At 40.0% G+C, this 15,057-nt stretch overlaps 1 protein-coding gene across 2 annotated transcripts; it reads left to right on the forward strand.

The window, feature by feature from the left end:
• Positions 1–1,103: 1,103 nt before the first annotated feature.
• cibar1 (CBY1 interacting BAR domain containing 1) lies at positions 1,104–8,125 on the forward strand. Of its 2 annotated transcripts, XM_040120974.1 has the most exons (9): positions 1,104–1,277; positions 1,809–2,043; positions 2,162–2,230; positions 3,220–3,321; positions 3,708–3,713; positions 4,511–4,615; positions 4,915–5,028; positions 6,165–6,284; positions 7,374–8,125. In XM_040120974.1, exons 1-9 carry the CDS (start codon positions 1,249–1,251, stop codon positions 7,497–7,499), a joined length of 906 nt encoding a protein of 301 aa, XP_039976908.1. In that variant the 5' UTR covers positions 1,104–1,248; the 3' UTR covers positions 7,500–8,125. The 2 variants fall into 2 exon arrangements, with proteins under 2 accessions (XP_039976908.1, XP_039976909.1); XM_040120975.1 differs by lacking the exon at positions 6,165–6,284.
• The last annotated feature ends 6,932 nt before the right edge of the window (positions 8,126–15,057 follow it).

The raw sequence follows: 15,057 nt of genomic DNA on the forward strand, positions 1-15,057 counted from the left end.
AGATTGCATAAGTGCTTTTATAGGAGCAAAGATATTTCTTCATAGCAATAATGGAGGAAGTATTTGCATCTTTTACTGGCAATTCCACATTGAAATAACACTTAATAAGAAGTAAAAGTGCTGCATCCAATTTTACTCACATAAATGTACAGTATTCTGCTTGTAGCTCAGCAGTTAGAGTGGGCCGTCCAATAATCACAGATGTGACGGTTCGATCCCCAGCTCCTAATGTCCTTGTGCAGGACACTGAACCCCAGTCGCTTCTGAACGTTCGGCCAGCCCCTTGCATGGTAGCTCCTCCGCCATCTGTGTTTGTGAATGGATGAATGAAAGGTACATTTTTAAAGAGCTACAGTTAACAGTGGTATGTGACTGCTGTCCAGTCCGGTATTATCAGAAAAATATACTTTAAGTATGAAAAACAAGAGTACTGATTATCCAGAGAGGTCTCTTCGAAATGCTGAGTGCTATAAATATTACATTATTTAATCATTATTTTTGATGGATTACCATGTAGGCAGCATTTTATGTTGTAGTTGGTTATATAGCCAAATTTTAGCAGTTCTATACAATGCATGGCATTTTATATTTTAATTATAAAATGAATCTTAGTTTTGCATGTATAGTCTTAATCTAAGAAGAAACTAGTAACTATTAAGATACCTCTAATACATTTAGCGTAAATAGTACAATATTGCCGTTTGAAATCTAGTCGAATAGAAGTGTAAAGTAGCATAAAATGGAAAACAAAAATTAGGCACAAGAACAGTACAGCATAGTACCGTGCAGTGAAGTGAAGTTACTCAGGTACGTACAGTACTTTTGTAAATGTACTTTCTTTTATTGCTCTATAGACTAAATCACTGAGGTAAACAAAACACAGCAGTTCAGCAAATCTACCAAAACGAACTCTCTTTCCTTACATTTAACTTTCGAAAAGAAACAGCCCAGAGTTGGCTCCTTTTTTAGTCATTTCAACAGCTCCACACTCCACTGCAATTACACAAGTCGTTGTAAAGAACCTGCAACTGTGGCTAAACTTCAACAGGGAGAAAAGTCCCACGAGCGAAAGGTAGTCAACAAATGACTCAATTTCCCAGAATGCATTCCTCAAGCGGAAACGCCGGGGGGACTCCATGGAAACGACACACTGGCGTGCTAGCCTGAAAGAGAGCCTAGTTAGCTGTCGTTAATTCTGGGTGTCAATATAAACCTTGCTGTACAATTATTACATTTACTTCTGCAAAGATGAGTCGTACGCCCGATGCAAGAGCGAGGTAAGAGATGTTCAACATGTCAAACTAAATCCTTCATTAAAGTTAGCTGCAGGAGAGCTAGTGCTTTGTGAGTTAACGTTAGCGTTTAAGAAAAGAGCAGCGAGGAGTAAAAAAAGTAGGTTAGCTAGCTGTTGGTTACATTATGTTTTTACGCTTTACACTTATTAGAGATGTAACCATTAACGAGTTATTCTTCAGTAAGTCTGCTTTTCTCAAACAATAACTAACAATATTTGTTAATAAAATAAATTTGGTTTTACTACACTCTGCTGGCTAAGTGTCTGTGTCATCAGTGATAAAATAAAAACAAAAACCGTACATCACATCCCCAAGATGTGTTGGTTATCAATAGCCTGTTACACATTGGTGAAGGCAGAAAATGCATACTCATATGTCTTAATGTTCAAGATAAAAAATTTGTAATATCTTCCCAACACAAATATGTGAAACAAAAGCACTTCTGTGTCCTCACACAATCAGCTAAACTACTATTTGATTACTGCTGTTAATGTTGTCCTTCCCCCGCTCCAGGGACAACCAGACAAGAAAGATCCAGGAAAACGTCACCAATGTGGAGAAACATTTTGGAGAGATGTGCCAACTGTTTGCTGCCTATGTCCGTAAATCAGCCAGGCTACGAGACAAAGCAGACCTCCTGGTCCGTGAAATCAGCTTGTATGCAGACACAGAAACACCAAACCTGAAGAGGGGTATGAAGCAGTATGCTGACCACCTGGCTAAGATTCAAGACTACCGCCAAGCTGAGGTAAAACTACAGTAGTTTAATTCCTGCTGCTTTGATTTCATTGATAATTTCATGTTTACAGACATAGTGTAATTTGTTGATTAAGACAGAACCTAACATCAATTTATCTGCCTTGCAGGTGGAAAGACTTGAAGCTAAAGTCATAGAGCCATTAAAAAGCTATGGAGCTGTAGTGAAACGTAAAAGGGTAGGTATTACTGTGAGCCACACCCATTGGCGACACCTACACTAATTCCAAATAAACCAAATGACAATGAAAAAGCTTAATCCAGTGATCAAATGACCCAGTTGCAATTATAGTAAAATCAGTTCATGCATCTAAATTAAACTATGTCACTCCACAATAAGGATCTGGCTGAGGACATAGTTTGGGACACAGATGAAGTTACTGTCATTGTCAGTACCACTGCATGGCCACATGAGGGCAATCTTGATTTAGTGATAATATCCCACTGCTTCATTATGCTAGAAATGTACTGGTATGAAGAATATCAACTTTCTTTGTGATATTTGGAGTCTTTGTCATACAGTGCAGCACAGTGCGAAGTGTCTGCCATTCATGTATGCCATGTTTTATTCTGCATTTGGTTCTGACTTTACACGTGTCATTTATGGATTGATGGTGTCGCCATAAAAGATCAAATTAGTCATGTGTCCTTGTGTTGTCCTGTTGCCCACAGTTGCAAAGTACTGTTAAGAGTGCCTGTTTTTTCCTTGTCATATTTTGTTTAAATTGAAATTGTTTCAAATAGCACATTTGTCAGATTTTAAAGTGCAAAAATTACATGTAATAATCTGAGTTTGTTTTTCAGTTAAGTGCATAATTAATCAGTCTGCTTTGAGAATGATTGGGATCAGTCACTGATCATTACAGACAGAGCAAGTGTGCCAAAATGTGATTGTAACATGGCTTGGTTGTTTGACTTGGTTATTTTTAATCTTCCGTCAAAGCTTAAACACTATATCATTCAGCCCATTCCTTTAACATTACCAAGTGTCTCAGAGTAAAGATAACACAAAAACTTGAACAACAGGGTGTACTTGAGGACTTGATTGGGAAAGGCTGAGGCAAACCAAATACTTGTTAGATTATGTCTTTAGTGTCTAAATAACTGACTATCATTTTTAATTCTCGTAATGGTTACTGTGTTCTTGTGTGCTTATGCATCCATGCAGGAGGATCTGAAGACAACTCAAAGTGCCAGGGACAGAGAAGCCAAACAGATGGCTCAGCTTGAGAGGACCAGACAGAGAAACCCCTCAGACAGACAGATCATTGTATCCTCCCCTTGTCTCTCTTGTATTCTCTAATTCTCTAATATTGAATAGGCAAAAAGGCGTCAATCTTACAAAAACCGCTTATATACATTTGGTGTGCAGTTGACATTTTGGGTACAGTTTAACTCTTTAGTTAGTTATTGTTAGTAATTCATGTTTTAATAGGAAAATAAACTTGGATCATATTTAGAATATTCATTTTTTTCAAGTTTGAAAAGGTTTACTTTACCTTACTTTACATTGCTATACGTTTACTTCCCATATACTCGATGCAATAACAGTTTGTACCCAACTGCAGTGTGTAGTTCAGGATCCACTTGCAGAAATAGAATAAGCAGAGACAACAGGGAAATATTTTGATGTTGTTTCCTTGACCAAACCTTCAGTCTCAGGTGTGTCCCATGTAATCTGTGTATCTCTTCAGTGGTGATAAATGACCACAAAGAGGACACACATTTCAGAATTACTAACAGTAACCATCACTGAATACTTGGTTGTCAAATGCCATGACAGCTACAGATTTTTTTGTCATTACTCTTTACTGGTGAAGTACATCATGGGATTGACTTGTAACTCACTCACAAACCCACTGCAGATTCTCAACGAGAGGAAGGTGTTTAGTCATTGTCAAATCAGTTCTACAGCTGTGAACCTACATCACCTGTAGGAAATGAAAGTAATAACAGCAGCTAATTTTTTTGTTGCTCCTGTGTTTTTTTTTTTTTTTTTTTTGTGTGTGTGTAGTGAATCTGTTAAATTGCAGGAGACACAGGTGTCAAAATTGCAGAAGCTATTACTTTCCCTTCCTGTAGAAGGAGCATATTATCATGTCAATATCTGAAGGGCCTTTGCCAGTAAGTGATTGAGGTTGGACTGGAACTGCAGGTCTGAAACTGGTGGTACTGCAGTTTTACTACCGGACGATACTGGCCCAGTTTCAGGTGCTTCACATTAATGATGCAGTTTTTAATGGGTTTTCAGCATTGCCAAATACGAGTTAGCTCACACATCAAGTACTCTTTTTCAAAAAATGTTTAAATCAACAAGTACAAAGGGATGCTGTTGGATTTTAAAATGTATACATCATTGTGACACGCTGATGCTTTTCTCCAAAAACTTTAGCTGTAACCTGTTGTGTTAGATTGACATGTTTTTTAGTATGTTGTATTTTCTTTTGTTTTGCCATCAGGCTGAAAGTGAGCTCCAGAGAGCCACCATGGATGCCACACGGACCACTAGGCAGCTGGAGGAGACCATAGACGAGTTTGAGAAGCAGAAGATCCGGGACATCAAGGTCTGCTTCGCTGAGCATTCTGTCCACCTCAAGTTAAAAATGACAATTTCTGTTGTGGGAAATGTCCGTTGAAGCAGTGGGTGAGAGTGAAGTGAAGCCAGACAGTGATTATTTTAAGGGTCTTTTTCGACATCTGCACAAACCTTTTAATCCTCCTTCAGTTGTTTGAAACTATTCTTGCTTTGTCATTTCAGAACTCTTTTTAATGTTTTGTAGCCACCAGGAAGTTGTGGTTCATTTAAATAGTGTCAAAGGCTATTCAGTACTGAAATATTATAATTTTCTTTTCCCTTTTATAGAAAATATTTGGTGAGTTTGTGACAGTGGAGATGTCATTCCATGCCAAGGCCTTGGAGGTATACACCTTGGCCTACCAGAGCATTCAAAGTGTGGATGAGGAGGAGGACCTGGAGGTAGGCCAGTCATTTGCCAGCATCACTGTGTCTGTGAATAGGAGAATCTGAGGTGTAGTTATTAACTTGACATAATCATTGGAGTGTCACTCACAACACTTGAGAAAAAGGATGTGTATTTAAAAGTGACAGAGAACTTGGGGATAAAAGCTGATTAGTCTTTATGTACACCCTCTGCTGTGTTCTTGATTAACCTGATGGTTATATTTAACAGGTTTAACCTATCGTGGTCTTACGCACCTATAACTTATTAACTCATTGCTCATAGGTACTCTCTAGTCCACACCCTTCAGCTGATGTGGTAACTTTTAAATAACATGCGGTAACTACAGCACAATTCTCAGAGTCTTTCCAGTTACTTTCTTCTGTTTACAGTTTGGTTTGGCAGAGTTTGCCCAACAATTTAAAGAGCTAAAGAAAACAAAGGATCAATGATAGTCAGCAAGCGAGGTTTCTCCTGCAGATGCCTTTGTACTGTTTTTCCTCCACCCTATGCCATCTCATCTGTGTGTTTTTTCCACTGAATCATCTCCGTCCCATTCATATTGAAGTGAAACTCCTCACCCAGAAAAGGCTGTTTTTCAGTGACTCATAGTACAAAGCATTGGAGATTGAATCATCTGAAAAAGGTACAATGACAGGCATGAAGATAATCCTGATCAGGAGCATTTGCGGAATTTATTTTCAATACAGTTAAAACCACTGGTGTGGTTTAAATGGCAGTTTGTTGTGCTATCAGAGGCATACTTTATGAGCTGCTTTGTTTACATGTGACAAGAGCTGATTTCCTGCCAAGTTGTTGATTTGCTGGATATTCCAGGTTGGAGAGTGTGAGAGTGTCAGAGAGTCAGAGAGTGTGTTTTTTTTTTTTTTTTCCCTCCTCCTGAAACTCTAGGCTTTTTATATCTGTAATATAAAATACCCCACATCTGCCTAATATCCTTAAACTGTATGTATGTGGGCTGTGGGCTCATTCTGAGTACACCGTGTCCACTTTACAGTCATTCCTTCGTTCCCTGGTTACTTATCTTGCAGTATAGTCAGTGCACACATTACAGCTACCCATAGGTGTGTGTAGGTATTGCTCCCATTCCCCTGTGTCTCTGTGGAAAAGCATTTCCTACTGTCTTTGGCAGGTGTTCAGGAGTTCACTGCATCCCCCTGAGTACCAGTCACGCTTAGACATAGTGCGAGCTAATTCCAAAACCTCCCTCGATCGGACCGGGTCCTTCCTGAGTACATCAGGGACCTTCCAGGTAAGATGCAGACAGCGCATAGATGCTTTGAACAACTGAAAAAAAAAATTAGAATTTCCTCAGAAGATCCCTCTTTAACTAAGTTTCTTGTTATGGCATAGACTTATCTTTGACTTTGACATTTGCAAGTTTCATTGTGATGATGAAATTTAAAAAATCCCTTCTTTCTTTTTTGAACCCAGTAGTTTTCCTCATACCAGTAGAGACTTGTGCCTGATAACAATGAATCTTATCGGTTTTGCCAATGTTTATGCGCGGCATCACCCCAGCCATCTTCAGTTTGAACTGCCACATGTCATAGCATGCCAGTAACATCATGCATTCCCTCCTTTGTTCACAGTGTTACCCCGGCATCTTAACAGTTGTACTGCACTAAGTTATGTCTGGAAAGGTAGTCTTCACTTTCTAACTAAATGAGGAGTATCATATGATACTTTGAAGAACCATCTTCTGTAGGTCTCATAGGGTGTGTTCAGATGTATTATCTTCTATCAAGAGATGTCTGCATTGCAGGTATCAGAGGCAGATTGCAGTTTACACCTGTCAACAGATTTGTGTCTCAAATGCATTCTGCATCACATCTTGAGATCATACGTGGTTTCCATGATTTAGTTTGATTTTATCTCTGAAAAACTGCCATTCCTGCTAAACAAAAAACACACTTGCAGTCAGGTACACAGCTAGAAAAGTGGATTGCAGACTCTGTTTGTATACTGGATCAAAGTTCAGAGAAAAAACAGCTAACAAAAGTAAAAGATGACAACATACAAAGAAAGTCTTGTTCCTAGATCATACACATACCATGATATGAACTTGGCAGTCCTTCAACATAAGACATATTCATGTTCATATAGTACTAAAATACTCCTAATGACAAATGTAACCTTAGGAATATGGTGTCAGTGCGTCTTGCAGTGTGGTCACTATTGCACTGTCACACCTGTATTGTCTTTGCTCTTAACCACATGACTCGCAACCAAGTTAGAGAAATGTTCAGGAGTAAATGGATTTCATGGAAGCACCAATGGTGCTTGATGATTACCTGCTAAGTGATTTTGCTGCACAGTGACTGTTTATTTGTTGTCACAGCAACAAAGAGCCGGCAGTCGGCAGACAAGAGGAGAGGAGGAGGAAGACGACGACGACGAGGATGAAGATGAATCTGAAGAGGAGGATGACGAGGACGAAGAGGAGGACACAGATGATGAAAATTAAATTCTCTTAAATTGTCTAATTTTGTGATTGTCTGTATGGAGCAAAAAGGATATCGAAAGATGTACTAACTGTTTTATACTGTTGTAAAAGATGAGCTGTGTCATTGCCAAAATCACCTGACTCACAGGTGGTCTGAGCAGTATTGTAGTGGTGGTGTGCTGTAGGTGTGTGATGCTTTGTAAGAGAGCGTGTTGTTTTTCACGACCATTTGTCTTTTAAATTTTGTCTTTGCTATATTTTTATATCACACACAATGATAAAATGTGCATTATATGGTCAGTCGCCTTTATGATTAAAAAAAATAAATTTCCCTGTTGTGCGTTGTTCCATTGTATTGCTGTTCTATAATAAGTACATGGTGTACCCTCAATCGCTTTGCATAAAAATGCCAGCAGAGGTGTTGATTGTTATTTTAGAAATTGTTCGGAGTGTGAATAAGCCTAAGTGACAGTAGTTGCTGACGACTACAGCTGAAAGTGACTCATCTTGTCCAGAGACATGCAAAAGTGGTACAAATGAAGTCAGGAACATTTTGCACTGCGCTGTCTTTGTTTATCAGGGTGTACAGTATATGTGTGTATGTATGACCGGAGACATGCTTCTGTATATGCATATGGCAATTTATAAAACCGATTATGTGCATGTGTGTTGCAGAATGTTTTGTCACAGTGGAGGCTGCTGCCACTGTGTCAGCTGATGGCTCGTATGTCTGTCTTGCATGAGTCACTCAACGCATTTATCATTCCTCAGCTGCCTGTGTCATGAAGAATACTTTTCTGCCCCTGGACTTGTACACACAGACACATACATTTCACAAGTTTATATCATCATCTGTTTGACAAACAAACAATATATGCACATTTACACAAAGGCATAAATCAAATTTACAGAGTTGTCGTCTTAGGGGCTACCAAAACCTCCCTTACAGCAACACTGATTATCTCAGTTACTCTGTGAGATAAAAGCTGTGTAGGCGGTGTGTCATCAGCCCTCTGCTAAACAGCACCTTAATGCATATAAAGGTTAATGTGTATGCAAACAGTCACACTAATATGCACTCACATACCAGTTTGACTTTGGTGTACTGTGGATCTGAATCACCTTTGTTGCAATGAGTCATCACCTATAAAGTGTGTGTTCGTGTGAGCGCATGAGTCAGAGAGCTTTTCCAATTGCAGATAAACCTAGAGGCTCCACTCCCTGATCACAGAGTAGAAGAATGGACGGTGACTGGTGAGAGAAAAGGGTCTGAGAGAATCAAAAAACAAGAAATGTGAAAGCCAAGTGGTAAAAGAAAGACCAGTCTAGCCAAGAGTCAAAGGCACAAAGGGAGACAAGAGGTGGTTATGACTCATTGACTGTTAAAAACAAAGGCTGAAAAACAAACAGGGATACCCATGCAAGGAACCAGATGTGAAATGAAAGGAGGAGGAGGAGTATGGGGGAAAGAGAGAGTTGAGAGAGGTCAGTTGTAACCCCAGGCCCTTATCGTTGAGTCTGATGCGTTGCCCTTCAGCGTCACGTCCGTCCTATCAAATCCAAGACCCACGCCACACGTCAGTCTCATGCATCTGCTTTACATGCAGTAACTTTCCCTTTAGCCCTGTGCCACTGATCTTACTTTGTTAGAAGCGTGTTGGTGTGCCACAGGTTTTTCCTCTTTGAACGTTCGACTAAATGGCTAGTATCTTCCACAATCACCAATAAATGGAACCTTACAATCCTCACAGTAAAATATCAATTAAATAAATACTTATTTTTTCCAAGGTTTGAGGAAACCTTTTCTTTCTGTGCCACAGTTCCAGAAGTTTTCACTTCCTCTAAACCGCCACCAGAGGGTGATGTTTAAAAGTTTTCTTACCTTAACTGTATAATTTGGGAAACTGTGATATGGAGACATTGTGTTCTTTTTCAACCTGTGGGTAGCTGCAGTCTGTGTGCGTCTGTGTGTGTGCCATGCCTCTTATCATTCACCTCTCAAGAGAAGCAGACTGATTGCATTTTGAAAGCCACAAAACTGAGCTCTGAACTCTGAGACTAAAACATCCGGATTATAATGTGTTGTTAGCATTTCAAACTTGACTTTATGACTGAACCATTTTGGTCTCCAACTTCATGACAGCGCAGTTTTTGCAAACAAGACCAAGTAAAAACTGACTGAGCCATGCAAAGTGGTTCAGTCCTTTTTATCCATACTTGGCATTCACCATATCAGTGCTAGGAAGAGCCAGTGTTCTGTATCTGCCTTGCCAGTCTAGCACTGTGAAACAGGTGGGGATATAATATTCCACCTCAGAGGTTGACACAGATTTAGGGATATGTCTTGACGTGATATTTTATGCACACACCTGTCCATATTTCCCCCCTCCTAAAGCTAAAAGCATTCTCCTGTAAGAATGTAGGATATAGGGGAGTGATTCATAGGTCAAATCTAATGGAGTCAATATCTGTGGTGCAGGGGGCTATGATTTGCTCTGCCATAGATCTGGCACAAAAAGAGGGAAGGATTTCCTCCTCTCCCCTTCTAACTCATCTGCAGTCATCCCCAATGACGAGTGTGCCTCTGTGTGTTTGAATGAAGGAGAAGAGGCTTGAAAGGGAGTGTGTTATTCGTATATATGTCAGTACAACTCCTCTATTTGTGCAGGTATATTGAGCCAGGGGAAATACCTGGTTTGTACACCCGTGTGCAAATGTTTATGTATGTATATGCACTGTATATAGTTTTAAACATACAGTATGTGGATATGTGGCATGTGCATGTGTACCACAGAGTCCTACAGTACAGTTGTTTAGAATATTAAATACAGTGCCGTGCTGGCGGCTGTTATAAAATCGAGAGGCAGCATAGCCGGAGAGTGACTCACACACTGACTCACAGACAGCGCTGCCATTGCTTGTGTATGTTTCTGTGTGTATAGCGTGTGTGTGCGTGTCTCACACTGTGGTTCCTCTGGTAGACCTGCTGTATATTGCGGGTGTTCTAAGAACTCTGAACCCTGTCACATTCCCTGGATTTCACACCAGCAAACAAGGTTACGTGTGTGTGTGTGTGTGTGTGTGTGTGTGTGTGTGTGTGTGTGTGTGTGTGTGTGTGTGTGTGTGTGTGTGTGTGTGAGCAAAAGTGTGTCTATTCTGTCGTATAATGTGTGTCGCAAAAGATCCACACACTGTACTGATAGCTCCAAGCAAATTCAATTTAAGAGAGCAACGTTTCAATCTTCACATGAATCCATTATCCAAAAAGGAAACAATGATCATAGAAACTACTCCATAGAGGAATAGTACATAGAAAAAATAGAAGCAGAAAGTTAAAAAGTAAAAAAGCAAGAAGATAAAAGCAAAGCAAAGCAAAAGCAAGAACAAACCAGCAATGAGCCAAATTTTGTATCAATACCTACAACAGAAAAATAAACACAAACAAAATAAATAGAATACAAAGAGGGATACATCAATAGATACTAACAAACTGGGAGACAATCAAAATATTTTCATATTAAAATCTGTAAAACAAAAGTAAGATCTTTTAATTATACTTAGAGAAATGTTTGTTTCAACTATTGACAATTAAAAAAAAGGTTTAAGATCTGAGTTTACACCCTTAGATAATAGAGTAAACATATATTCCTGTCCTCTCTCCTTTTCGGGGGTTTTTACTTGTGCCATGCCTATGTGTGTGTTGCATGATTTCATGTGTAACTGCACAAGCGCTGGATGTGTGCTTCCAGTCACGTGTTTGCTATTACCAAGGGAGGAGACCTCGAGCTGCTCCTGAATGTTTTGCCAACATGTGTACAATAACCGCCCATGCTCCCAGTTCTCTGATTTATGCACCAACATGAAAGGCAGTGTACCTGTTGTCAAGGGCAGTAAGTTATAATAGTCATTGTACAGTATCTGCACCACATTCCAGGATCACAGGTACAGACGTAAATCAAGGGATGCCTGTGCTTTAAACAAGCATACAGTATTTTACATTTGTATGTGTATTGGTTTGTGCTGCTGTTCTCTGCTACAGTATATTGTCTGATGGTGATAAAGCAGAAAGTGACTTCTTATTTACTTTCCAATGCCTGATAGTGGCGTCACTTGGATATCCCCGTTTAGCATAAATCAGTTTCCAATGAATAAGAGGGAAGTGAGAAACATGGTGTGAATGTGGCTGTGGGTGTGTGTTGTCTACATACTGATTTTGATGTACAGTTACGTCTCCTCACAAAGATAAAAAACCTGGCAAAGGCCAACCATGCATGCATATTTATCCCGGTAGAGCTTGTTCTCCAGTGTGAATAGAAGGTTTAAGATCACATTCATAGATAATGTTAAGTCGTGTTTACTGTATGTTTGTGTGTGTGTGTGTGTGTGTGTGTGTGTGTGTGTGTTTGCCTGCCAAGCATGGCTGTTGATCATGATTTTGAAATCAACCACTTTCAAAGGTATGGGAGGGAGAGAGAGATGAAGAGTGTGGGCTGTATGTGTGTCTGTGTGTGAGCGTACACTTGCATCTATGTATTGCGCAAGATTCTTATCAGACAGAGCTGTGTTGTGATCAGAGAGACAGGCCTTGGTTTGGGCCTGTACAGGAGCTCACTGTCGCTTCAGCCTTGGTGTGTAGCTTTGTGTGTTTGTTTGTCTGTCAGCTCACTGACGTCTGTGTCTGTCTTGTTTTTCTGTCCCATACCTCTCATCAGCCAGTGGCCTTGTATGAGTGGGTCATTACTAGTCTGTTTGTGTGCTGGCCAACTTCAGGTTTCTGCCAGTTGAGCAGTGCGTGTTTACAGTTGGCCAACCACTTCCTAGTATAACACTGCAATTGCTATCAGCCATAACCTGCAACCCATCAGCCTTATCTCTGCTACAGTCCTTTACAATATCAAACTATTTTATGAACTTTAACTCCAAAAACAATTTCTGAACCTTGGCCACAGATTAATTTGACCATTGACTTATATGTTATGTGAGCTTTTTTACGGCTGATAAAGAAAAAACAACAAAAAAATTAAGAACAACATCAGATCCTACCCTGTGTTACTGATATTCAGTATTGCTGAATATAGTAACTTAAACTCTGCTTTGTCACCTGCTCTGACCTTTACACATTTCTTAAAAAATTGCGTTTATTTTAAGTAGATGTGATTTTAGCCGCCCGCTGCTTGTTGCACACTCAGTAACAGATCCTCATGTGAGTCAGGAAGAGGAGATGTGAAGCAGAAGGACAGACAGACAGACAGAACACGTGGTGACTCCTCTGTTCTGTTGTTAATCTTACATTCATATTTAGAGCCAAGACTGAGGTAACGAAAAAGTACAATCAATACAGTACTACTAGTGACAGATATATTATTCAAACTAAAAGAATATAGGTGAAGCCTCAGCCCTTATGGCACATATTACAGTATAAGTGATACTTTTTTTTCCTCTACAAACAGAAGGCGGAGGCTGCTACAGTCTTCATGTCTCAGGTAAGTTATAATTCACAAGAATGTGCAAAGTGGCTAAATGTGCACTCCGGGTCATGAGGAGTGGAAAAAAAATATCTGTCGTCTGCTCTTGCACAACAAAGACAGCATTCTCCTTCTACATTTAAAAAAAATCAGAACAGAGTGTTTCCCGCCCCCACCCCCCCCAAACTTCCCCCGCCCCCCTCCTCCCTCTCGTCTCACTCTCCTCCGGCTAAAAAATAAAGTGAAACCAAAGACAGAATATGACACGAGAAGCTGTCAGGCCCAGCTCGGGTCAACAGCGGGGGGGTCAAAGCTATGTCTGGAACCACAGAGTCACTGAGTGATGTGTTAAGTGTTTCTCAGGGACACTTTAGTACATGACAGCATGGTGAAAAGAGTGTGTGCATGTACGACTTCAGTCCATCAGGATAGCTAGTCCCTTGAGTACTTCTCATCCCCTTGCTCCCTTGCTGAGTATCACACAGCATGTAAAAACACAGACTGGAAGCCAGCTACAGCGGTCTAATCTCTCTTCTGAAACTACACACAAACACAGCATATAAAGGGAGCATTGCAAAATGACAAACTGAGAAGAAGACACACAGAGACTATCATAAAAAGCCACAAGAGGACATGGACACCAAAAAAGTGTGAACAAATACTTTCACGTACACACACACACAAAAATGCACTGTACCAGTGGCTATGAGACGGCCTGGGAACAGCTAGTGCACTAATGAGGTCTATCCCATGAGGATTTAGTACTGCACAGAGGAATGCAGGCTCTCCGCTCTCATGACTGACCTGCCTTGACACACACACACAAACACACACAGATGGAGCTACTTTACTGTCCGAGAGCTGCCCTCTTACACATGAATGAGAACTGATAGAAGGCATCCAAGAATAAGACACTTGTAATTCGGTAGGTACTGCATTAGAAACAAACATAACAAGCACACTGGGGAATTTGACACTCATTTGAGACAAGAGTGAGTAGAGGCAGGGGGAAGGGGGGAATGGGGCTGAGAAAACAGAATGAGGACAAGGAATAAATAAAAAAGGGCACAGCAGGGTCAGAGAGAGAAAGCAATTTAAGGAGAGAGAGACAGAGTTATGAGAGTATGAATTTCAGAGTTTTATTTGTAATTAACATTTGCTCTTGAGATTGGCTCTTGTTCTGGATGTGGGAGCCAACTTGAGTGAGTTTACTAGAGCAGATCTGGTGTCTGAAGCAGAGAGACCCAATCGTTGGTGGCCTGTTGACGGTCCCCGCTGCTAGCTGATAGACGGACAGCATGGGTGTTCGTCCCTGTCACGACACTCTCTGAGAACATACAAATGAGTTCTCTACTGTCCAGAGAGAAAGTTTGAGATGAATAACTTTATAAGTGTGTTCCTAAACACTTGGAGACGCCAGTGCACCAGCAGTTGCGTAGCCAACCCCAACAATTTGGAGAGTGAATACATCACTCAAAAGTACACAAACTGTGTTCAGTGATGAAATAACACTAAAAGGTAGCGGTAAGATAAAGAGAGTTCAAAACATAATTCATTCAAGAAACAACATGGGACTTTCATGGTTTTACAAATGAAATGTTAAATTCCATATCTTTCTATTATTGCCTGAGATGTTTGGACAATTTAATACAACAAGTCGAAGTGATGCTGGGTTTTAGGGGCTAAATGCTAACACCAGCATGGAACAATGTTAAAGTGATAATGGTAAAATGCTAACAACATGTTTAACAAGTATAATGTTTACTATGGTCACCATCTTAATTTAGTATGTTAGCATGCTAACATTTGCTAATTAGCCCTAAGCAATATTGCAATGTCAATATTTGGTAGGTATTGGTAGGTCAACTTTTAACCTGAGGATGGCAGTAGATTAAATTAATGGATTACTAACATTTACAAATCATCTTGAGGGGAATATGAATATCAAATGTCACTAAAATCTATACAATAGTTGTTGTGACATTTCACTTAAAAAGCACAAATCCTAACCTCATTTTGGCAGTATTGGAAAGATCAGAGGATCAACACAGTCTTTAGGATTCACCATCTGTGAACCATGAAAATCTGTACAAAACTTCATGGTAATCCATCTG

This window comes from Xiphias gladius, chromosome 24, assembly GCF_016859285.1.
Source record: "Xiphias gladius isolate SHS-SW01 ecotype Sanya breed wild chromosome 24, ASM1685928v1, whole genome shotgun sequence".
Classification (NCBI taxonomy): Eukaryota; Metazoa; Chordata; class Actinopteri; order Istiophoriformes; family Xiphiidae; genus Xiphias; species Xiphias gladius.